Source organism: Siniperca chuatsi, linkage group LG17, assembly GCF_020085105.1.
Source record: "Siniperca chuatsi isolate FFG_IHB_CAS linkage group LG17, ASM2008510v1, whole genome shotgun sequence".
Taxonomy (NCBI): domain Eukaryota; kingdom Metazoa; phylum Chordata; class Actinopteri; order Centrarchiformes; family Sinipercidae; genus Siniperca; species Siniperca chuatsi.
The window spans coordinates 6,052,002-6,073,054 of NC_058058.1; the positions used below are offsets into that span (position 1 = coordinate 6,052,002).

General features: G+C 39.2%; 1 protein-coding gene across 1 annotated transcript; it reads left to right on the forward strand.

Annotated features, from left to right (window-relative positions):
* The first annotated feature begins 338 nt into the window (after nucleotides 1-338).
* On the forward strand, nucleotides 339-20,038 carry gsk3aa (glycogen synthase kinase 3 alpha a). The gene is made up of 11 exons (XM_044171890.1): nucleotides 339-716; nucleotides 7,000-7,085; nucleotides 8,762-8,863; nucleotides 9,144-9,227; nucleotides 9,609-9,719; nucleotides 9,952-10,082; nucleotides 10,528-10,732; nucleotides 10,959-11,054; nucleotides 11,848-12,034; nucleotides 12,382-12,459; nucleotides 13,683-20,038. Exons 1-11 carry the CDS (start codon nucleotides 542-544, stop codon nucleotides 13,742-13,744), a joined length of 1,317 nt encoding a protein of 438 aa, XP_044027825.1. The 5' UTR covers nucleotides 339-541; the 3' UTR covers nucleotides 13,745-20,038.
* The last annotated feature ends 1,015 nt before the right edge of the window (nucleotides 20,039-21,053 follow it).

Here is a 21,053-nt window from a genome sequence, read left to right on the forward strand (position 1 = left end):
TTATTATTGTTACTTTTATTATAATTTTACAAGCAGTAAAAGTAGCAGGTTTCAAAATAGGGTTACACATAGTGCTTCATGTGCTAGCTACACTAATCTGTAATGTAAAAATAATATCTGAACTATTTGAATATGGTTGGCAACTGCCACTAACTGGGTAAATTCAGTGATTTATGGGGGATTTTTATCTGAAGACGAAAATGTTTAGCCTTTAATGTTTATTGTAATATATACTGTGACTGTTGCTAATTATTTGGCCTACATCCACTGTTAAGTAATTTTAAATTTGTAGTTGTTTTGATTTGTGAAAGCCTGTGCATCAAACCTGAGCAACAGCTACTTGGAACTTCATCTCCCAGGTGGCATTGCGAGCGGTCTGTTTCTAGGTGTCTAGCAACAGCTATCAGCCCAGACAGCCGGCGGCGACGGGAGCGGTATTTCTCGGTGTGTCTTTCCACGATTATTCGCTGCCGGTGTTCATAATTAATAATCACTTGGCTGAAAATAGTGAAAAAAACAACCCTGACCCCTGCACAGAGATATGAGCGGCAGCGGGCGGCCCAGGACCAGCTCGTTTGCTGAGCCGCCAGGTGTGCAAGGAACCGCCGCTGCGTCCACCGGATCAGCCGCTGCCGTGGGGAGCAGTACAGGAAAGTCCGGGGTCCCGCAGGCCTCCGGCAGCAGCTCGTCGGGATGCTCGAACCTCAAGCTTGCCAGTAAGTTCTAATTAGCCACCAGCTCTTTGTCGGGATCTGTCTATCCAGTAAATTTTATTCTGTGCTTTTACCAAAAATGCCTGCCATTGTTATGTGCAACAACCCAGAAGAAAGTCGTTATTGCTCCCTTGCAGTGGGAACCAACTTGCTAGCGTGCTAACTAGCTAGCCTGCTAACGTTAGCCACTTGTTTTGTATGTTATTAGTTCCCCGTCCGGCCGATGGATGTATTCAAGCCTTACTGTTGTCACACTAAGCATCTAGCAGTTCATAATTTGAACCCAGTGTAGCGTCAGCTAAATTTATTAATAATCTGATTAATTTACTAATGTTAAGTTACAAGATGAAGATCTGTGTGATTTCGCTGTGGTCAATGTGAGTGAGCTGCAAAACGGGCTCTGTTGTTCTTTGTGGCCAAGCTGTAGACAAATACCTAAGCTTGAGTGCTGCATGCACGGTTCTTTATTGGGTGTCGTTGAGTGTGCGGCATCAGCTATCAGTCTGGCTCGCCTGGATAAGGGTCAGGGCAGAAAGTTGCCTTTTCACCAAGGTCACCTGTGGGGCAAAGGCTTAGCAGCAGGTGGCCGACGCCTGGAGGATGCAGGTGATGCACATCCAGTACAAGAGCTGGGCTGTCTGCTGGGATGCCAAGGAGTAGGTTTCCTCTGTCTGAGATGGAGTTATAGTATGATCCTTTATCACCGTAGTGACAGGTGTAAGCAGAGATCTGTGTGTGTGCATGCGTTAATCCAAACCTTATCAGCCATTAGCAGGCAGTGGTGTGTGACTTTGACATTAGAGCCCGAATGGGAGGTCATCTCCAGTTCAAAGCAGTGTGACCCTTGTTTTCTCTCCCTCCCTCAGCAGCAGAGCAGCACTGACTGAGGCCCTTAAAGCCCAAATGTTGACTTCAGCTGGTAAAGATGACTGATGGATACGTTGTCAGGTTTGGGAGTCCTGGGGGCTATTTAAAGAGGCAGGATTAACCCAGTTAGCCAGATATTTGTGAGAGAGACTGATGTGATTTGACATTTTGAATTACTGGTAAAATTAAACTTGGACATGGAGCATTAAGGATGTTGTGTTGCCATACCAACCAGTGATCTGTCATTATGAACAACAGTGGAAGATATTTGATGAGGAACTGTTCAGGGTTTCCATTAACCCTTACCCTGCTGCTTTTATAAAATACTCCTCATACTGTAAGTCCAGTCTTTTGCTCCAGAATGTGGTATCTTGGTTCTTCTAGTCTGAAAGTTAACTTTGGGGATCAAACTCTTTCTTGAGCTTGAGTGGCTGGTAGATAAAGTAATAAGTTTGTTACCCACCTGCTTGCTTGTTGAAATAGTTGGTGGCAATGGGCAGACCCAGTAGATATACAGTATTTGACACATTATAGCAGCTGGTGCAAATGTCCCAAGGAGAAACTGACAAACTCAGACATGTCTTGCCACTGAAAGAGAGAGAATAGAGAGATGGCAGTGTACTGGAATGACACTTAATGAACAATTTCAACGCTGATATAGATAATTTTCCACTATAACACTGTCAGTATTTTCCTTATTTTTTTCTACAACCGTATCAATTTCTCAGAAATTTACATATCAACTAGGGAATTGATGATGGCATCAGGTGACACATTTGGAGCTAGTCAAACAGTGAATTTATTTTTTTTTGTATATTGATAAGATAATACACCCAAGGAGATTTGAAAATAGGACTCACTGCTGTAAATCTGAAATTTTCCCCACATCCCAGTATAATTAACATGGCTGCTGTGACAGCGTCCAAGCAGTTGTTCCATGATTCGCTGTCTGTGGAGCAGCTCCAGGATTTGTCTGTGGATGACATCATAACCACGGTCTGTCTCTTCGCTGTCCAGCTTAATGAGAAATGTTCAAATTCACCAGTAAAATTGAGCTATAAAATATTGTAGAAAAACATTATTGTTTTAGAGTGGATTTTCCCTTTAACAGAACGACAGCTGTGTGATGAATCATGGGTATCTCTTTGGGAAACACTACAGAGCCAGTTGTGATAAAAAATAAAAAAAAATCATGTGACCAACACAGGGGTGGTTGTATCATCACAAGATTGTTTTTGTCCACACTTGCTTTATGTAAATTTTATATAAACCAGATGACTGTTTAAAGACAACCATGATCTGCTGGGAAGTGGACATTGTTTTTGTGCTAGTCTGTCACATGAGCACAATAACTCTAAAACAATAGATACTTGATAGAAACCTTACACTTACACCAGAGGTTCTCCCTATAGAGTAGATAGCCTGGTTAGAGTTTGGAAGATCTTGCTGCATTAAGCTGCATATTCATAAAGTAAACTTAATTCTCTTGAAGCTACTTTGCTTTAAGATGTGGAGTTAATTTAAGTACAGTGTGTTTTGTGTGTATTAAGACAAAACATTAACATAGAAAACCTGCTGGTTAATGCGTTAATGAGAGTAGTTTGTGTGAATTCTCACATTTCATATTGCTGTTTGATTTTTAAAAACGCCAAGTAAATAGATATGGCTGTGACAAATTGCATGTTTTTTAACTGATTATTTCCTCCCGGAGACTTGAGTTTCCTTCTGTGAATGTCAGGTCACAGCTGATATGAAAATGCTGAACTCAGACACAGTGAAACAATGATAAAACTGACAAAGGCAGAGTATGGCATCATCTTTTATAATGATAGATTATTGACCTCAGAAGTTTCAAACCAGTGGAGGTTGTTTTTCATACTGGAAAAAATGAAAGGCAGAAGGAAAAGAGCCCTGATATCTACAGCTGTACTGACTGATGCATTAACAAGAAATATGTAAGAGGAGGATCAACATAGACAGTTGGCATAAACGTATCCGTTAACCAACTGTCCTACTTTTAACCTGGAGCCGTGTGTGTGCGTTCATTCCTGTCCACAGGGTGAACCAAGTCATTGAGTTAGAGAACCCGGTGACCCAGTCGCTCTGCAGGCCTCACAGTTTCAGCTGTAACAGATATCACCAGCGTGCCTATTGGATGACCACCACACTTTTGTGGCTGAGGACAATTTACTGTGTGTGAGTGGATATGGACGTGCAAGAACACCAGGACATGCAGTTCTGGCTGTAAGAGGGCCATATCAATAAGTGCATTGTCTTGTTTGGTAAACAAAGCATTAAGTATGTGGACATGGTCAGGGTGAGAGCGATACAGCACAATGACAGCTAGATGGCAAAAGGCTGCTTCATTATTTAAGTACCATTGAACTATATGGCTATAAATAAAGAGATCCAGAACTTGGTAGCTTCTTTTAGTACCACTGTGTCAGTACATTACAGACATAAATATGCAAATTGTAGTGGTTGATTTGTAGGATGGCTTTTTGAGCAGAAAAACATGAATTAACCAGAATGTTTTCTAAGTAAACTGGCATTTCTATTCGCCTCTTTCTCTTCAACTGACATTTTTCCTTTCAATTCTTGCACTTTGACATTTGAAACCCTTTCAGATCTTAGGTGTGACCTTTGAACAGCAACAACATAAAAGCTTTTAAGCTAATTTACTCCATTACACATAAACTGAAACTTTAACTTCTTCAGTACTTTGATGTTAACTGCTGTTTCTGCTCCTTTTTTAATAACTGTATTTTCACTGCCACTATAACTTTAACTGTTTCAGTGTTTCAATTGTTTTATATGCTTCACCAGCGAAATTTATGCTCCAAGCACATGTCAGAAAATACAGCCTTTTCCAGTAAGTATTTTATCTTTTGGACTGCTACAGATATTTTTCATGTATTTAACCAGCAGAAATGGCAGTTTAAAATCACTAAAGAAAGAGAAAGTTTAACTTATTTCATTTTGGTGATAAGATGCTGAGGCTAGTTGAAGAGATTACATTGAACATGAGTAATAGTGGCTGAAACAACATTCAACAGTGCATGGCTGGGTGGACAGAGGCTGTTTGCTACATGATCCTCAGAGTTCTCATCCTGTGATGAGTAATGGTTTACTTTTTAACAAATCTTCCAGCTGCACTGTTGAACAAAAGCCTTTTGATTATGTTTCCCTTTTTTCATATTTATCACAGTATTGGCGTTTAAGTTGATGTTTTTCTTGGGAGCATATTGTGCCTTTTTAAGTTAGAGAGTGGAGAGCTGATAGGAAATGAGGGGAAGGGGGAGGGTCGGTGCCTTAAACCTCTAGGCCACCTGGGAACCCTGTACCATGTTTTTCTATTTCTAGATATGTTGTTAGCCTAGGAAGACATTGGAAATAAACCTTAAAAAAACAAAATGACCTAAAATGTGGCTTTCAGACTGAAAAGTTGTGACATTTTATAAGGTTAAAATATAAGATTGTTGTTGTGGAGATTTGGATTAGAAATATACAAAAAAAAAAAAAATCAGTATGATGGTATTTACAGGTTGTCATCAGATTATGTGTGCTGTTGAGGCACCTCTGATTACTAGTGCTGTATGCAGAAAGAGAATACCACTATAGCTTTGTGCTTTTCTACTGGGCATTGGTGAGACGATAGCACGAGCTGTACAGTGAACGCTAGGGCTGCCCCCTAAAAGACCCAGATTCATCTGTCAGTTGAATTACTGCACTAGTATTTTTTTTTTTTTTTTGCTGTGTCATTGTTACACAGAGCCATGCGGGCTGTAAGCTGTACAAACTGAATCTTGTCTCAAAATGACCTTACCACAAAACTGACTGTGATAGAAGTAAAATAGGGTGATGGAGACGGAGGGCAGGGCGACTCGAGTCTGTTGGCTGCTCAGCTCCGGTGCTGACTGTCAGTGAAGTCGGCTTAACTACTTTTGAACCGGAACCTGGTACAACCTCCTTTACTGCCGCCCAGTGTGACTGAGTGTTTGGCTGACAGCGCTGTCAGCCGCCCAGCAGGAGAGCCGCTCCTCAGTGCACTAGGATTTTATAACTGAACTATGAGCAGGACGCACACTTTTAATTTCTCTGACTGGGTGGAAATCTGATGTTTTCACATCACTGATGTAGGAAAGCATGAAAGCTTTCCCCATGTGAAAGCTGTCATTGGTAGGGGAGTTAATAATATATTTCTCTCGTAGAAAAGGTTTCAGTCGTAGTCATCTGGACACTGTTTTCAGAATCAATATATTTCTCATATTTTAAGGTAAGGTTTATTGAAGCAAATACATCAGTAATAATGTTTAGTATTTATAAAAACGAAAAATATCTTTAGATAAGAAAAAGCATGAACCAAAAGCACATGGCAAATGAATATACCGAAGATGACTCCTCACCCCTCTGAGCCGATGCATCGGTTTGAAGTGCCATCTCGGAGTCGATTCTGAAAATCCTGATTCAGGGACAGCCTTAAAACACGCAGTTAACTTTAGGTGCTAGTAAAAGAAGTGTCGAGACAATAAGACAATGATCGCACACTAAGCTCCAATGGTTTTATTGTGTCTTACATGTTATGACTGCACTTGAGATGATGACATATGAACCATAAAGTCATTTTGAAGACTTATCAAACATAAGGTGCCACAAGGTGTTTTATACTCCTTTGAGGCAGGATTTTTCCACTTGTGAAAGCTTTCGTGGCAATTTTCCCTCTGTCTCTGAGGTAACAGTTAATTTGTAAAATGCTACAAAGCTACACGATAACAGGTATTATACCTGATATGTGTGCATGCTGGTATGTGATTGACCAGTGCAGTGTGTTGCTACTGGATGGTATAACAAAATAATCCTTGGCTGTTATCACTTTAAACAGTTTATCAGGACAGAGAAAGGGGTTGGCCTATTTTTGGGTTCATTTCCAGTTTAATTAGTCACAGTGTCTTGAATGTGAACTCTGCCATTCCTTTCTACTTCCTTAGAGGCTTCATAAAGTTGACATCCATTCACTTTGCTGTCATTAACCTAAATATTCAAACGACCAGCTGAGAGACGGCCCAGATGTTAAGGCTGGCTGCTGCATGTGTCCTGGGTTGAATGTCGAGGGTATTGTTTTGGTTGCATTGTGAAGTGGTTTCTTATTATTACCTCTTGTAGAAAGGAGCCAGAGGGACCACAGCCTATTTTAATCCTCTTTATAACATCACAATAAAGTAATTAACAGATTACCTGCTATGATTCATAACTACAGTGTTCTACTTCAAATTGAAATTGAGGAGATAAAAAAATAAGCTTTTTATATCTCTATTCTTACTCATGTTACACTGGGTAAAGTGACGTGTTCTGAATCATAACACTATATTCTTATATATCCCCTCGCCTCATATTGACCCTGTTCTTGCTTGTTTCCTAGGAGACAGTGGGAAGGTGACGACAGTTGTGGCCACACCAGGTCAGGGCCCGGACCGCCCACAGGAAGTCTCTTACACTGACATCAAGGTGAGCAAGGAAGTAAAACGAAGACCTAACAGTGTCATCATAAGAAGCTCTGTGCTTATATGTAGACGTATAACTTTATTACCTCATCTACTATTGTAACTAAGACTTTTATCACCACATTGCACAAAATGACTACAATATATTTGGCTGACGTTGATAAGGTTGTTGTAAGTACCCGTGGCTCCATAATTATTATGCCTCGTGCTGAGATTTATGGCTTTCAAGGCTCACTTTATAACCTACTTTCTGTTAGCTATCTTGCCTGTGTCAGATCTGAAAATGTGACATAATTGTGTCAGTCACAGGCTAATGAAATTGCATGGGATGAGATTGGTGTTGCATTGAGCCAGAGACTTGTTAGAACATTTGCAGGTCCTTCTGGTAATAATAAAGATAATTTAATGCCTCTGTAATGGTGTGTAAACATAGATTTATCCCAAATTTTTATCTCAAAGTCAATAGTCTTATGATACTGTCTTTTCAGAAATATTTACACTTTTCCAATCTCTGCTGCAGTTGAAGGTTATTGAGGATTTATATAAAACTCTACTGAAATATATTTTTGTTGTAATATGATAATTTTTTAATAATCTTGAAACTGTGATCACAATCACCTACCAGTGTACATAAATACCATTTTAGTTACAATTTTGCAGGATGACAGAACAAAAATTCAACACATGTACTAATTTTTAATGGCTTGACTAATTTGATACCTGTATACACTAAGGCTGCAACTAATGATTAATTTCATTATCAATCTGCCAATTAATTTCTGGCGAGTATTTTCTCTTCATCTTTTGTTCTATAAAAAGTCAGATAATGATATAAAATGTCCACCACAATTTGTCTGTGCTTGAAATTTCTTATGTTTAGTCTAAAACCCAAAGATATTCGATTTATTATCATAGAAGACAAGAAAACCAGCAAATGTTCACATTTGGATTCAGAATGGAAGCTGGAGCCTGTGAATTTTGGGCATTTTTGCTTAAACTTTTTGAGATTAATCAATTACCTGAATTTTTGCCATTTAATTTTCGGACAAATCAATGAATCAACAGGTGTCAGTTTATCACAGGACAAGTTCAGTTATTACTGTATACATAGTGAATCTGAACATTTATATTTATGTTTCATGTTATCAATAAAGTAATGTTTCACAAAATGTAGTAGCTCATTATTCATTGCATCTAAGTTTGTTTGACCCTCACTTAAAAAAAGCCCATTGAAAATGAAGATATTTATTCTTGCTGAGTGTTTTTGGTTCTGTTAAGTTTATCTTGCGGTCAGTTACTTGGTGCAGTCACTGTTTGTAAGGGGGGGATTTAGCATAAACCTTCCTTTGCTGTGCACTGGTGAACACGACTCTTAGGAAAACACAGGAAGGACAGACTCTTCCCCCAACACAAATTTCACTTTAAACAGGTTGCACCAGTTTAGACTTTGAAAATGAACACAAACTGTAAAGTTGTAACAGAGGTTATTTGAAATTTTGAAACCCATGTTATAACCCTCTGTTGTTATAGCTTGACTGACACTGATATACTCAAATTATTAGTGATAACAGCAGCCAGAAGCTATAGCCGTTATAAATCACGTCTGTGTTTGCACACCTGATGAGCTGTCTGAACTGATTTCTTCAGTCCAGTGTTTCCTCTTTTGTGAAAACCTTGCAGGTGATTGGCAATGGGTCGTTTGGTGTGGTCTACCAAGCTCGCCTCATCGACAGCCAAGAGATGGTGGCCATTAAGAAGGTTCTGCAGGATAAGAGGTTCAAGGTAGGGCTGTAGTATACACATTTCTCCACATATTCTCTTATCCATTGTGATCTAAACTTATTTCCTTTTATTGGTTCTCAGGTCAGACAATGTCTCCCATGTGTTTTGTTTTGTATGTTTGTCAGACAGTCATTTTTAAAATGTTAAGTTAGGTCTTGATATAAACATGTATGGTGTTCATTCAATGTATGTAAAGTTTCCATGTCTTTTTAAAGTATCTCTGATGCTTGGTTTGTTTTCTTGATTTCTCATCCACGCTCATGTTTTCTTGTCTTTGCAGAATCGGGAACTACAGATCATGAGGAAGCTGGATCACTGCAACATTGTCAGACTACGTTACTTCTTCTACTCCAGTGGCGAGAAGGTACAGCTCATGTTTTTGTTTTCTCATTTCTTCATACAGAAAAATTGAATGTGGTCATACAAAGGAATACCCCAACCCCAAGTAATCCATTTCTTGGACTGACAAATATAGAAACACTTGAGTTTAATGTTGCAGGAGAAATATTCTGTGTTCCTTTTTTGTCTTTTTTCTTTTTTTGAATAAAAAAGATTCAAGCAGTTTGTGTATGTATGCTTGTGGGATAATTCGGTATGTGGCGTCAATGCGCCCGCTGCTTTGAAAATGGCATCAACATTGCCTCTTCGCATGGTGAAATTACTGGGTACTGAAAACTCTATATTAAATATATTAAATCATACATATTTTAAACACAATGATCTCTCTCTGTCCTGTGCTGTACAGAAAGATGAAGTGTATCTCAACCTGGTGCTGGACTTTGTCCCTGAGACCGTCTACAGGGTTGCCAGGCATTTTAACAAGGCCAAGAGCATAATTCCTATCATATATGTGAAGGTAATTTTCTTCTTTTTCCTACCAAGACATTTATGTGTTGTCTAAGAAAGTCTTTGGGTCGTTCCTAAACATCTCATAAGAGGGTATCTTTACTCCACCAACTGAAACTCTAACACAGTAATACAAAGCACCAGATTATCGTTATTGTATCGGCATGTTGTCTTTTTGTTTGTTCCATTTTAACAGTGTTATGAGCTTATCTTGTGGTGTTCTTATGTTGTGATTTTCTCAGGTGTACATGTACCAGTTGTTTCGCAGTCTGGCTTATATCCATTCCCAGGGCGTGTGTCACAGAGACATCAAGCCCCAAAACCTGCTTGTCGACCCAGAAACTGCCATCCTCAAGCTGTGTGACTTTGGCAGGTGAGCTGAATGAACAGATGGATTTCTCTCACACAGAGATCAAGGATTTAACAACAGCAAAATCAAGAGATGTAGCATGTTTCTATGTGCAGAAAGAACAGAATTATACTGATCTTTATCTATTCTCCAATGGGCTGTTGAGCCTATGTGACACTGCAGATAATGTGTACAGGCATGAATTAACCATTTCAAACAGCCCAGTGGTATTATGGGACTGTATTCAATATGGCAAACTTCAACCTATCTCTTAATCCTGACTGTGTTTGTTTTGCACAGTGGTAGGTTAAAAATGTCTGTAGTTTATTGTGAGAGGAATAACAACAAACCCCACAATTCTTGATAACCATTTCCTTCACAATAGTTCACACTTTTCATCCCCTGACCAACCCTTGGCCCTGGCTGCCATCTTCGTTATCGTTTAATTTGATTTCTTGTGTTTCCCCAGTGCCAAGCAGCTGGTCCGCGGTGAACCTAACGTGTCGTATATCTGCTCACGGTATTATCGCGCCCCTGAGCTCATTTTTGGTGCCACAGACTACACGGCAAACATTGACATCTGGTCAGCAGGCTGCGTACTGGCTGAGCTGCTGCTCGGACAACCCATATTCCCCGGTGACAGTGGGGTAGACCAACTAGTGGAGATTATCAAGGTGAGTGTTTATCAGGTATCTGTGTGCTGTGAGATTATCTCGTAGGAGAGGGTTGTGTGTCAAGATATTAACTTGGTTTGTGCTTGTGGGTGTGTTCTCACCCATTATTTTGTATTGATGTATTGGTATCATCAAAGACTGCTAGAATAATCACTGTCAATCACACACCTATATGGTCGGTGTGTCTGCAGAATACTGCTCATATACCTCCTACATCTATTTTCAGGTGCTGGGAACCCCAACAAGGGAACAAATCCGAGAGATGAATCCAAACTACACAGAATTCAAGTTCCCTCAGATCAAAGCCCATCCATGGACCAAGGTAAGTAAATACCTGAGGACAAACACCAGCAGGGTATTTGCTGTACTGTCTGGAAAGGCATGTATGAATTGAGAAAGAAAATCTGTAAACCTGTGGAAATAGTGTTGAGAGGTACATGTATGAAAGTTTCTATAAAAGCAATGTTTATTGCTATTGTTTTACTCTGCTTTTTATGACATTCTCCATATGTTATGAGACATATTTTGTACATTTTTGTGTAGAAGAAGTCTCTGAATTCCTATGTACATACCCAAAGCATTAATCTCTATAAAGGTATTTGTTCCAAAAGGTGACATACATTACACCAGTTTATTAGAACAAAAGAAGAGAATACCTGTGGATGTGTTGTTGCCCACACAGTCTATTTATTTAAATCTGCGAGTTGAAGTGCTTAAGTGTCCTCCTTCTGAAAGTCTATTAACTGTGACCCCTTAAGAGCACACAAACAACGTAAACCAAGAGAAGTGGCCCTTCAACATTTACTACAAAGTGGATAGTTTTCTTCTTCTATAAGGGGCTGTAACTGACAGTAGCAGATGTTTTCTTTCTTTTTGAGGTTCTACATTTACTACACGTTTGCTAAAATAAAATACGTAATGTAAATGGAACATCAGAGTGTCGTGCTAATCCCCTGTAGATAATACAGTTATTTGGGTGCTTCATATCAATGATACTGGCTGTTTTCTGTCTTGAAACCTTATTGATTGAGTGCCTTACATTGATTCTAGAAATTGTCTAGTGTGAATGTTATTTTTGGCAGATGTTTGGACTTAAAACTCTTCTTGTTCCTCAGGTGTTTAAACCTCGCACCCCTCCAGAAGCCATTGCTCTTTGCTCCCGGCTGCTGGAGTACACGCCGGCCTCACGTTTCTCCCCGCTAGAGGCCTGTTCACATGCCTTCTTTGACGAGCTGCGCCAGCCGAACACACGACTGCCCAGCGGCCGTGAACTGCCGATGCTCTTCAACTTCAGCCCCACGGGTACATACAGATTCAAGCATACTTACCTTAAAGGGTTTAGTTTAATTTCAGCACCACATTGATCTGTTGTGTCTGTCCGTCCAAATAAGTAAATATTTATTAATTAATGAGGAGAAGTCAGATTTCCATCTGATTTTGGTTGACAGATTGTTTAGTTGTATTGAAGTTACGCTTGATGGATTCATCACCATCTGTTTGGCTAATTACAATCAGGTGGTGGTTTGTTTTGGGCGAACGCTGTGACCTCAAAAGAGGTGCAATTAATGTGGCGTACACCGTCCTATTGTTGTGTATGGTTGATGGTATGACTCATAATTAAATAAAAACTCCTCTTTTATTTTCTGCAGAGTTGTCAATCCAGCCCCAGCTGAACTCAACCCTCATTCCTCCTCACGCTCGCTCTCATACAGCTGCTTCTGCCCATGGTGGGAAACTCTTGTATTAATGTTATTATAATTTTATTGTAAATGTTAATATCATGATTTTGTGATGGCTGAAACAACTGTGTTCAAATTCGGTGTGAAATGAATACCATTACAAAAAAATCACAAGTAAAAATCTAGAATAAACAAATTTTAACACAATTTTTTAGATTTTGTTATTATGATGTTATGTTATCATTGTGAGTGACAGAATTTTGAAGCAAAAAATTCTATTTTATCTATTTTAACTGGTGATGCTCATTTTGATTTTGGTTCTGGCAGTCCTGCTGGATTATTCTGGGTTGGAAAATACATCATGAAAATGCATTTTTTTGTTGTTGTTTTTTTTCTCCCCACATTAAACAGTATGAAACAGTGAATTTCACAGAATAAGCTTTAAGTTTCCAATCATGATTGGATCCTTATACATCCTTCCACTAATTACACAGCAAATAGATAGATAGATAGATAGATATATTATAGCTAATTATTTGACATGAAATACTGGTATAAAATGATTTAGTTTAAGACAAAATAATTAAAAAAAACAGTTAGCAGTTCTCTAACCATAAACATTTTTACGTGTCCAGTTTGGTTAGCAGACTATATTTTTGCTGAAACCAGAGTAACGGGTGTTTTTTGACACAAGATGGCAGTATTAGACATGAACTCAATAATATTTATCATGAGCTGATTAAATGTGAAATACTAGTCTCTTATTCAGAAATAACTTCAGAATGCACACATTGTCGAATAAAAATCCGAAATGAATATGAAGCGCATTTGCTCGAATATAAGGAGACCGTTATTATAATCGACCACCCTTTTCCAAAACCTGTTTGTGGAAAAAATACTTTTTGAGGATACGCAACATCTTCAGAGTCCATTAGTCCAATCTGAAGTGTTTTCTCATAAAAATGATAAATGAAATACTTCTATTAAAGAGTAACTTAAATTCTACGTTTGTGTATCTTGTCAAAGTATGTTTTCAGTTATGAACCATAAAACATCCATCCACTCTTCTCCATTCAAAATTGAATATCTGATGTTGAATACGTAATTGTCTAGTCCTTAAATATATCAACCCTCACTTTAACGTATTTCCATAAAACAATGTTGTATTGAGGCTGATATGGTATAATGTATAATACTTTGCTGTCAGGTTCTTTGTGTACTGGACTGTTACTTACCACGCAATGTCCTTTGTTTCCTCTTCTGTCCTTCAGATGGTACCGGATCAGATTCATCTCAACACAGTTCAGTACCAGGATCTCTTAACAGCATCTGAAGCAGCTTCTCGCCTGCCTGCCTGCCAGTCTCACTCTTACCTCAGACACACACACACACACACACTCTACTGCTTTCCTCCGTGCTGCTTGCTCTCCTCTTAGATGATCTGTTTTTGTACAGTAAATGCATTGAACAAACAAACATTAGTTCTGTAGCTGCCAGGGTTGAAACTACAGCAGGAGATTGCTACACACACAGAGTTTCGCTGCTGCTCAGGTGGTATGTGAAGGTTCAATAGTGGGGGCTGGTCCTCTGTAATATAACCTTTTTTTTTTTAATCAACATTTTTTTTCCTTTTTCTTCTTTTATATTTGTGTTTTTAATTTATTTGACTAATTGAAAGCATCATATGATCACACAACATTTTGTCTCAAGTTTTTTCCACTTCAGATTATTTTTTTATATTCTCCTGTGTCTCTCCAGTAAGGGGTTAATTGTACACTGCCTGACCAAGACCAGAACTGTCCCCAAATAGGTTATCAGGGTAAAAGAGATTTTATTCAACTCAGGGCAGGGGAGCGGATGCAGGGACTGATAAATTCGTCTCCAGCCACATTATTTTACCAATCCAGCCTGATGTTTAGGTTTAAATTAAACCTCCAAGTCTTCCTAATTTACCTGCTTAAGTGGCAGGTAGAGTAGAAAAACGCATCAGTACCAAGTAGCAGTTATCAGTGTTTGGTTGGAGGTGTATTGGATTGCCCCTTACATGAATCATGTTCAGTGGGTGCACTGGAAATAACCAGCCATCGGCCAAACGCTGACTCCACCAATCATTGCGTCTCGTATCCATCTGTTTGTTTCATGTTCTAGAGAGTTTTGTCTGGTAAATGATTGAAATATTCCTCTAAAAACTGTTCCTCCACCTGTCCAGAGTTGTAAATGAACCCAGCAAGGATAATGCTTTTACACTTACATATAAATATGGGTAAGATCAATCATGGGTTTAGGCTCCTTTTCAGCTTTTATTTGTGATTTTTTTAATTTTATTTTTTTTAACTAATTTCCACATCCAGGAGGGCAGAGGTGTTCATTTGTTGGACAGACAATTACATCAAACATCCAGAGGAATATTCCTTGACTCCTGCTCTTGTTCATCACCTCAAAAATTTGTTTAGACCTGTAAATTACAGTTGTGAAGAAAGTGTCAATGTGATGCTCAGAAAAATCAGATGAGATACTCATCTAGAAAATGAGCCTTTTGAAATTGAGCACACAAATTAGAACCATAGTAGTGCAACTAGTAGTACATTACTGGAGGCTGCACAGTGCTTGTTCTGTGCTACCAACTAGTTAGTTGTGTTCGGTTTGATGATTAGATCAAAAACCAGCAGTGCTCTAAATACTACTGTCGTAGATCATTACAGCAATAGAAAACCTAGAGGCTCCATGTAATTCCTAAATTCAATATGGATATTGAAGCTTGTCTAATGAACTAGAGGTCAGTCTGCATTCTGTATCACAACATTAATGCTTCTTAAAGGAAATTTTTCCAGAATTTTCTTGCTTAAGAACACAAATTTATGCCCCCTTTAACCACTCAAAAGAGGAGAAAACTCTTGTTTTTTCATCGATTCCACTTATAATCCACAGCCTTCACTGGTTTCACTTTCTGTGAGTGGAGACCTCAAGTAGTAGCAGTTTACTGTGGAGGAAACGGCTGTGGTCAGAAATGTCTTAAAAGTGTGTTCCACTAAAATGGACTGGAATTTTTGTGTGGCTTTTCTGCTTTATTTGATAGTGACAGTAGAGAGATGAAAGGCAGGGGAGAGAGAGGGGATGACATGCAGCAAAGGGCCCTGGGCCTTGATACATGGTGCGCGCTCTACCAGGTGAGCTACCGGGATTCCCCGGAATTTCTTTTCTTTTTTTTTTTTTTTAATTAAACAAAAAACATTTATTTGCTTTTCATTTCAAGCTTTCAAAACGGAAAAAGACTTTGAGCTATTTGAATGATGCAATTATGATGGTAGGATGTCACTGTTAATAAGAAGTCAAATCTTTTGAATTAGGGTAAACGTGGTGCTTTTAAAAAGTCTGAAATTATTATAAAATTATTTTAAAGCTTTGAAAAGTATTTAAACATGGTAAACATAGTTACTTGATGGCCCCCTTTACAATTTCCTGTTGACGTGTATTCAGACAGAACACAATAGGCTGGTTTTGCCACCTTCGATTTCTTATTGTAGTCTTAAAATCTCTCTTTAATTTCAGAATATGATAAAGTTGTCTCTCTAAAACCTGTAAGATCCCCTGAAAAAATATTAGCAGATTTAACATAAATGCTATCTAATCAAAAAGCCACTTTTGGTGGAATTCCTCTTTAGCTCAAAGATCATTCCTGTCCTGATATTGGTGTAGAAAAATACTTTTGTACTCTTTGTGGAAACGAGCAAAATGAATGTTGGTCCTGTTGATTAAACCCAGCAGAGAAACTAAAGAATGCTGGGACGGGGATTTAATGTTTTATTAAACTTGATGGGGGGGGTACCTCGTGTAAATTTATTTATTTGTTTGATTAGAGTTGGATGTCAGTTATAGCCGAAGAAGGCTTTGTATTGGTGTTGCAAATTCCGTCAAAAGTTTCTCTCACTTTTTACAAGAATCATCTTCGTAGAAACAATAATAGCTCTGAGGATAAAATTGCTTCAGTTCTTTAGTGCCGAGATGTACACATAGGTCAAGCATAAGGAAGATGAATGGAAGGCTTAAGCTGTATTCACACCAAATCAGGCATTGCGGCGAAAATGCCGGGCCCCCCCTTTCATTTGAATGTTGGTGTTGCATTTAGGCTCTGGCGGTGGGGGGCACAGGGGATGCCAGAAAAAACGCAGCGGCCCTGCAGCGAAAAAACAGAATCAACTTTTGGAGAAACGCAGCCCGACGACATGCTGCAGTGGCCAATCACGCAAGCCGGCGATCAGAGCGGTCAGCCTGAAATATTGCTGAAACCGGGTGCTATCTAGGCGGAGTTCATGGACCAAACTATGTTACTCTCCCAGTTGTGTCCTCCCTTGGTTTATTTCGTGTACCCAGCTTCGACGTCTGTGTTTGGCTTGCAGTCTATGCTGCAAAATAGCGACAACAAAGCGATTCCTTTGGTTTGTGTCCATTTGTTTGAGAGAGAGAGAGAGAGAGAGAGAGAGAGAGAGAGAGAGAGCGAGCAGCAGTGGTTGAGCGAGCTAGAAAGTGAATGAAGAGAGGGAGCGGTGGTAGCGAGAAGGCCGGTGAGATAAAATAAAACGTTATTTTCTGATTGTTTCACAGTGGTTACGTTCTAAAGCACAAATAAACACACCCACACCGCCACACAACCCTGCGCTGATCGCCACAACGCCTGACTTGGTGTGAATGGTAGTTGAACATGAACTTCAAGCAGGGGAGTTTCTGTTAGGTGACTGTGTGTTTGTGTGCTCTTGTACTTCTATCTTCGTGAGGACCAATTTGAATTTTACCCCGTAAGAGTGAGAAAAGAGAGCTTTTAGACTTTTTATTGTTTACGGTCAATCCTCTCAAGTATAGAAGTAAAAAACGTCTGTGTGTGTGTCTGACCATATTCCAACCTACAGTCTGAACAGCCAGTGTTATAGGGATTAGAGCAGTCAACAATTCAGATTTTTAGTAAGCAGTGCAGACCACTTGAAAGTTTGTAGTATAGTATATTTGATACTATTGTACCATGCCTCCACCTGCTGTTTTTACCTGCAGCCATGTTTGTTTTGGACCCTTTTTTAAATATAAGAGCTCTGATGAGCCTGGATGCTTTTTGAATTCCACCACGCTCAGCACATTCACATTGATTTTATATGAGGAGAGTGGAGGGCATTTTTCATTCTCTTTTCCACCAAGGTTTTCCTCCCTGCTGCTTCTGGGTTTTAAACCGCTAACCTCCTAGTCCCGTGGGTTACTGCTGGGCACATTATGCTTTCTTTGCTGTAAAGAGTCCAACCAGCATGTTTGATTAACTCTGCAGGGTACATCACACTCAGAGTTGTCAGACTTTCTGTAGCTATGAAAAGGTGTGAAAAAGCTGCACCCAGCAAGAGGAATCAAACATAACTGATTTTTTTTTCTTCCCCAATCTCGGAAGCCATTTTTTCCCCTCCTCACTCGCCTGTCTCCTTCTCTTATCGCACATGTAAATATCACTGATTTTTATTTTCCTCTTTTTACTTTTTATTACAGAGTTGTTTATATCTTATTTCCCTCATCCTGTCGATGAAGCAGTCTTAGTTTGTGCATTTTTGTAAATATGTTTCTTTTTTTTTTTCACAATTCAAAATGTAAATACTGCAAAGGAAAAACAAATCAGCGTACTCCTCATGTTTGTTGATGATCTTTCTCTCTCTTTCTTGTAGTCGAGTTAAAATTGTAAAGTAACTATTAACAACATGGTTACTCAGCTGTCCTCCCTGTTTGGTCCTCTGTGGGACTACCTGACTGTTGAATGAATATTTCAAGGGTTCTGTTCCAAAATGCTCTCTTTCTGTTCACTTTGGGTGGAAAATATAAACGCCTAAGAATGATATGAAAATCTAAAGGACTTGAGGCACGTGACAGCCGCATCTTGAATCTGGCCACGGTTGCATGACAGTGCTCTCTCCAAACTGCTATATCTATATCTGCTGTTGATCTTTACAGTATAATAAATGCTAAATGTTTGAAACAATGTTTGTTTTACTTTTTTACCATGATTAAATCTAAAAGAACTTTTTATTTTATTTTAAGTGAAACATGTTCAAGATACATTTCCAATTGTCTTTTATTGTTTTCTTTTGGACTTGGTAACCCTTTTATCGTACAATTTAAAATACCGCCTTCTGTCTCTCCATAGTAACCAGGAGGTAAACGGACACAATATCACACTAAGAGCAATGTGAGCTCAGAGGCTGAAAATATGTTCCAGTTGACAAAAATCTTGCGTTTTGCAGATTTAAAATGATAAATTTAAAACTCACCCCTAAACAGCAGCTAAAAAAAAAAAAAAACACTCAGTGCCTGCAGGTGGCGCAAGTGTCATAATCGCAGTAGCTATTACCGTCCTTGCCTGTAGATGGCAGACATGCCTACAACTTGCTCTTTACGGAGACTTCACCGATTTAGCATTGCGCTCTTAAAACATGGTCCGACTCTCAATGAAAAGTTTCCAAAAAAAAAAATCTAAATCGATGCAGCAGAACCAGAGAAATCATCCTTTTTATTCCACACATTCTTCTTCCTTGTCAACACCTGGCACCTACATTACCCACAATGTAACTAGACCGCCGACAGGTGTGTTATGCTAGTAGCAGCTAATGTAGCCTCTAGTCTCAAGCAGAGACGAGCAGCAGGCTACAGAGGGCTGGTAACCTCACTTCTTTCTAACTCCACACCCCCACATTTTCTTCAGTTTCAGACTTGTAGCATTCAGACCCAACCGATGTCGAGGCAATTTTATCAAATTTCACACAGCTCCCCCTGGAGCTACAAAAGGCTTTATATAACTTTGTTTTTTCACATATACAGTAGCACTCCCCAAAACCTGTAAACAGACTTTGATGTGTAAAATCATTGCAGTTCCCCTTCAAGTGTTGTTCCTGTTATTTTTCTTGCCTGCACGTGAGACTGGAACTGTTTCTGTTTCTTTTTCTTCCACATAGTTGATTGTTCTCATTTTGGAACAGAACTTTGTTTGTTTGTGTGTTTTGCAATATATTATTACTGTGCAGTATTGAGAAAAATGACTTAGCTACAGGTCACTGGCATTTTCACAGACTTGAGTGATCTCAAAAGTGTGTAGTTGGACTAGAAATCACATTATGATGTCCAGCTAGTACTCAACATGGGCATTTTGTGTTATGTGCTGTATGGCATTCAGAATTGCTGCTAATGATCGCAAGATGGCAGAAATAGACATTTGTGTTGTGACTGCAGACAGAGCCACCTCTCAGCTGTGCGTGTGTGTGTGTGTTTGTGGCCAGGTAACGTAGAAATATTGCTGCACATGGCCGACAGTTTCAAGTAAACTGAATCTCTGAAATTGTTCTTTGTGTTTTTAAATTCTCTGAAAACTCAGTTGTGTGTTCATATTACCTCTCTAATTAACTGAGGGAGATGACTGCATCTCTTAATATGTCACTTTTATTTAATTTTTACCTCTAATGCTGTTAATTGTGGTGTCATTTTGCCCTGGTGGACTGATGTGATGGAGGGATATATGGAGAAAGAGAGAGAAAGAAACACAAACCTGTCTGTCTCTTGTTATGTGTGTATGATATGAACTCATTTACTGTAATAAAGTGATGAAACTGTGTTTTATTGTGTGTACTTTTTCTCTTTCGATGTTGGTTCCTATTGAGAGTTTTTAAACTGGATTTACGTTTAGTTTATGTACTAGAGTATGTACTCCTTTAGGCTCAACTCCAGCGGACGGCTAATCTTTCACACAGGCCCTCTAGACCCTCTTTGTGTGTGTGTGTGTGTGTGTGTGTGTGTGTGTGTTCAGCACTGCGGCTCAGTGGTTAACACTGTCGCCTCACAGCAAGGGCGGGGCAGGGCCTTTCTGTGTGGAGTTTGCATGTTCTCTCCGTGTGTGTGTGGTTTTCCTCTGGATGGTTTCCCCCGCCATGAAAACATGTATGTTAGGTTAATTCTCCTTAACAGTGGCTGCCCACTGCTCCTAATACTTAGGATGGGTTAAATGCAGAGAACAAATTTCATTATGGGTTGTACTGTGTATGATTGTGTATGTAACAATAAACTAGATTTGATTGGGTCTTCACATGGATGAGTTGGTTAATTCCTGTGAACAGATCCAGTCACATCATGTCACCTGTCCACATGTGAAAGTGTCGTTGAGCAAGACACTCAACCCCAAATTTTTCCCGATGGTCAGGCCAGCAGCTGCATGGCTGTAAAACTGTATCACTGATCAGATCTGATAGCTGTCCAGTTTTCCAAAAGCATTTTAGCAAAAATATTTTTCCATCAATTTAGAATGAAGTTAATGAATACATTTTTCTGCCAGAGGAGAAGCGAGGGGAACCGCTGGTTCTGATAGCAGGATGACTAAATGGCAGATGTTTGGACCCCCCGTCGTCGTCGTCGTCGTCGTCATACTATGACAGCGTGGAGAACGACTGTCCATCCAACTGGCAAAGATATGGGTCACGATGTTTCATCTTCATCAACAGCCCAATGCCCTGGATAGATGCTGAGGTAGCCTGACATTACACCCTCTTACATAAACGTTTTAAATGCTATTACTAGAGACTATTATCCGAATGGTTCATAAATGTAATATTTTTTGTGTCCAATGATACTTAAAA

Excerpts from the sequence above, each read along its gene's own strand:
- gsk3aa (XM_044171890.1), top strand. The coding sequence starts at position 542 with ATGAGCGGCAGCGGGCGGCCCAGGACCAGCTCGTTTGCTGAGCCGCCA. Across the intron at positions 9,228-9,608 it reads TCTACTCCAGTGGCGAGAAG|AAAGATGAAGTGTATCTCAA; the intron begins GTACAGCTCATG and ends TGTGCTGTACAG. Across the intron at positions 11,055-11,847 it reads AAGCCCATCCATGGACCAAG|GTGTTTAAACCTCGCACCCC; the intron begins GTAAGTAAATAC and ends CTTGTTCCTCAG.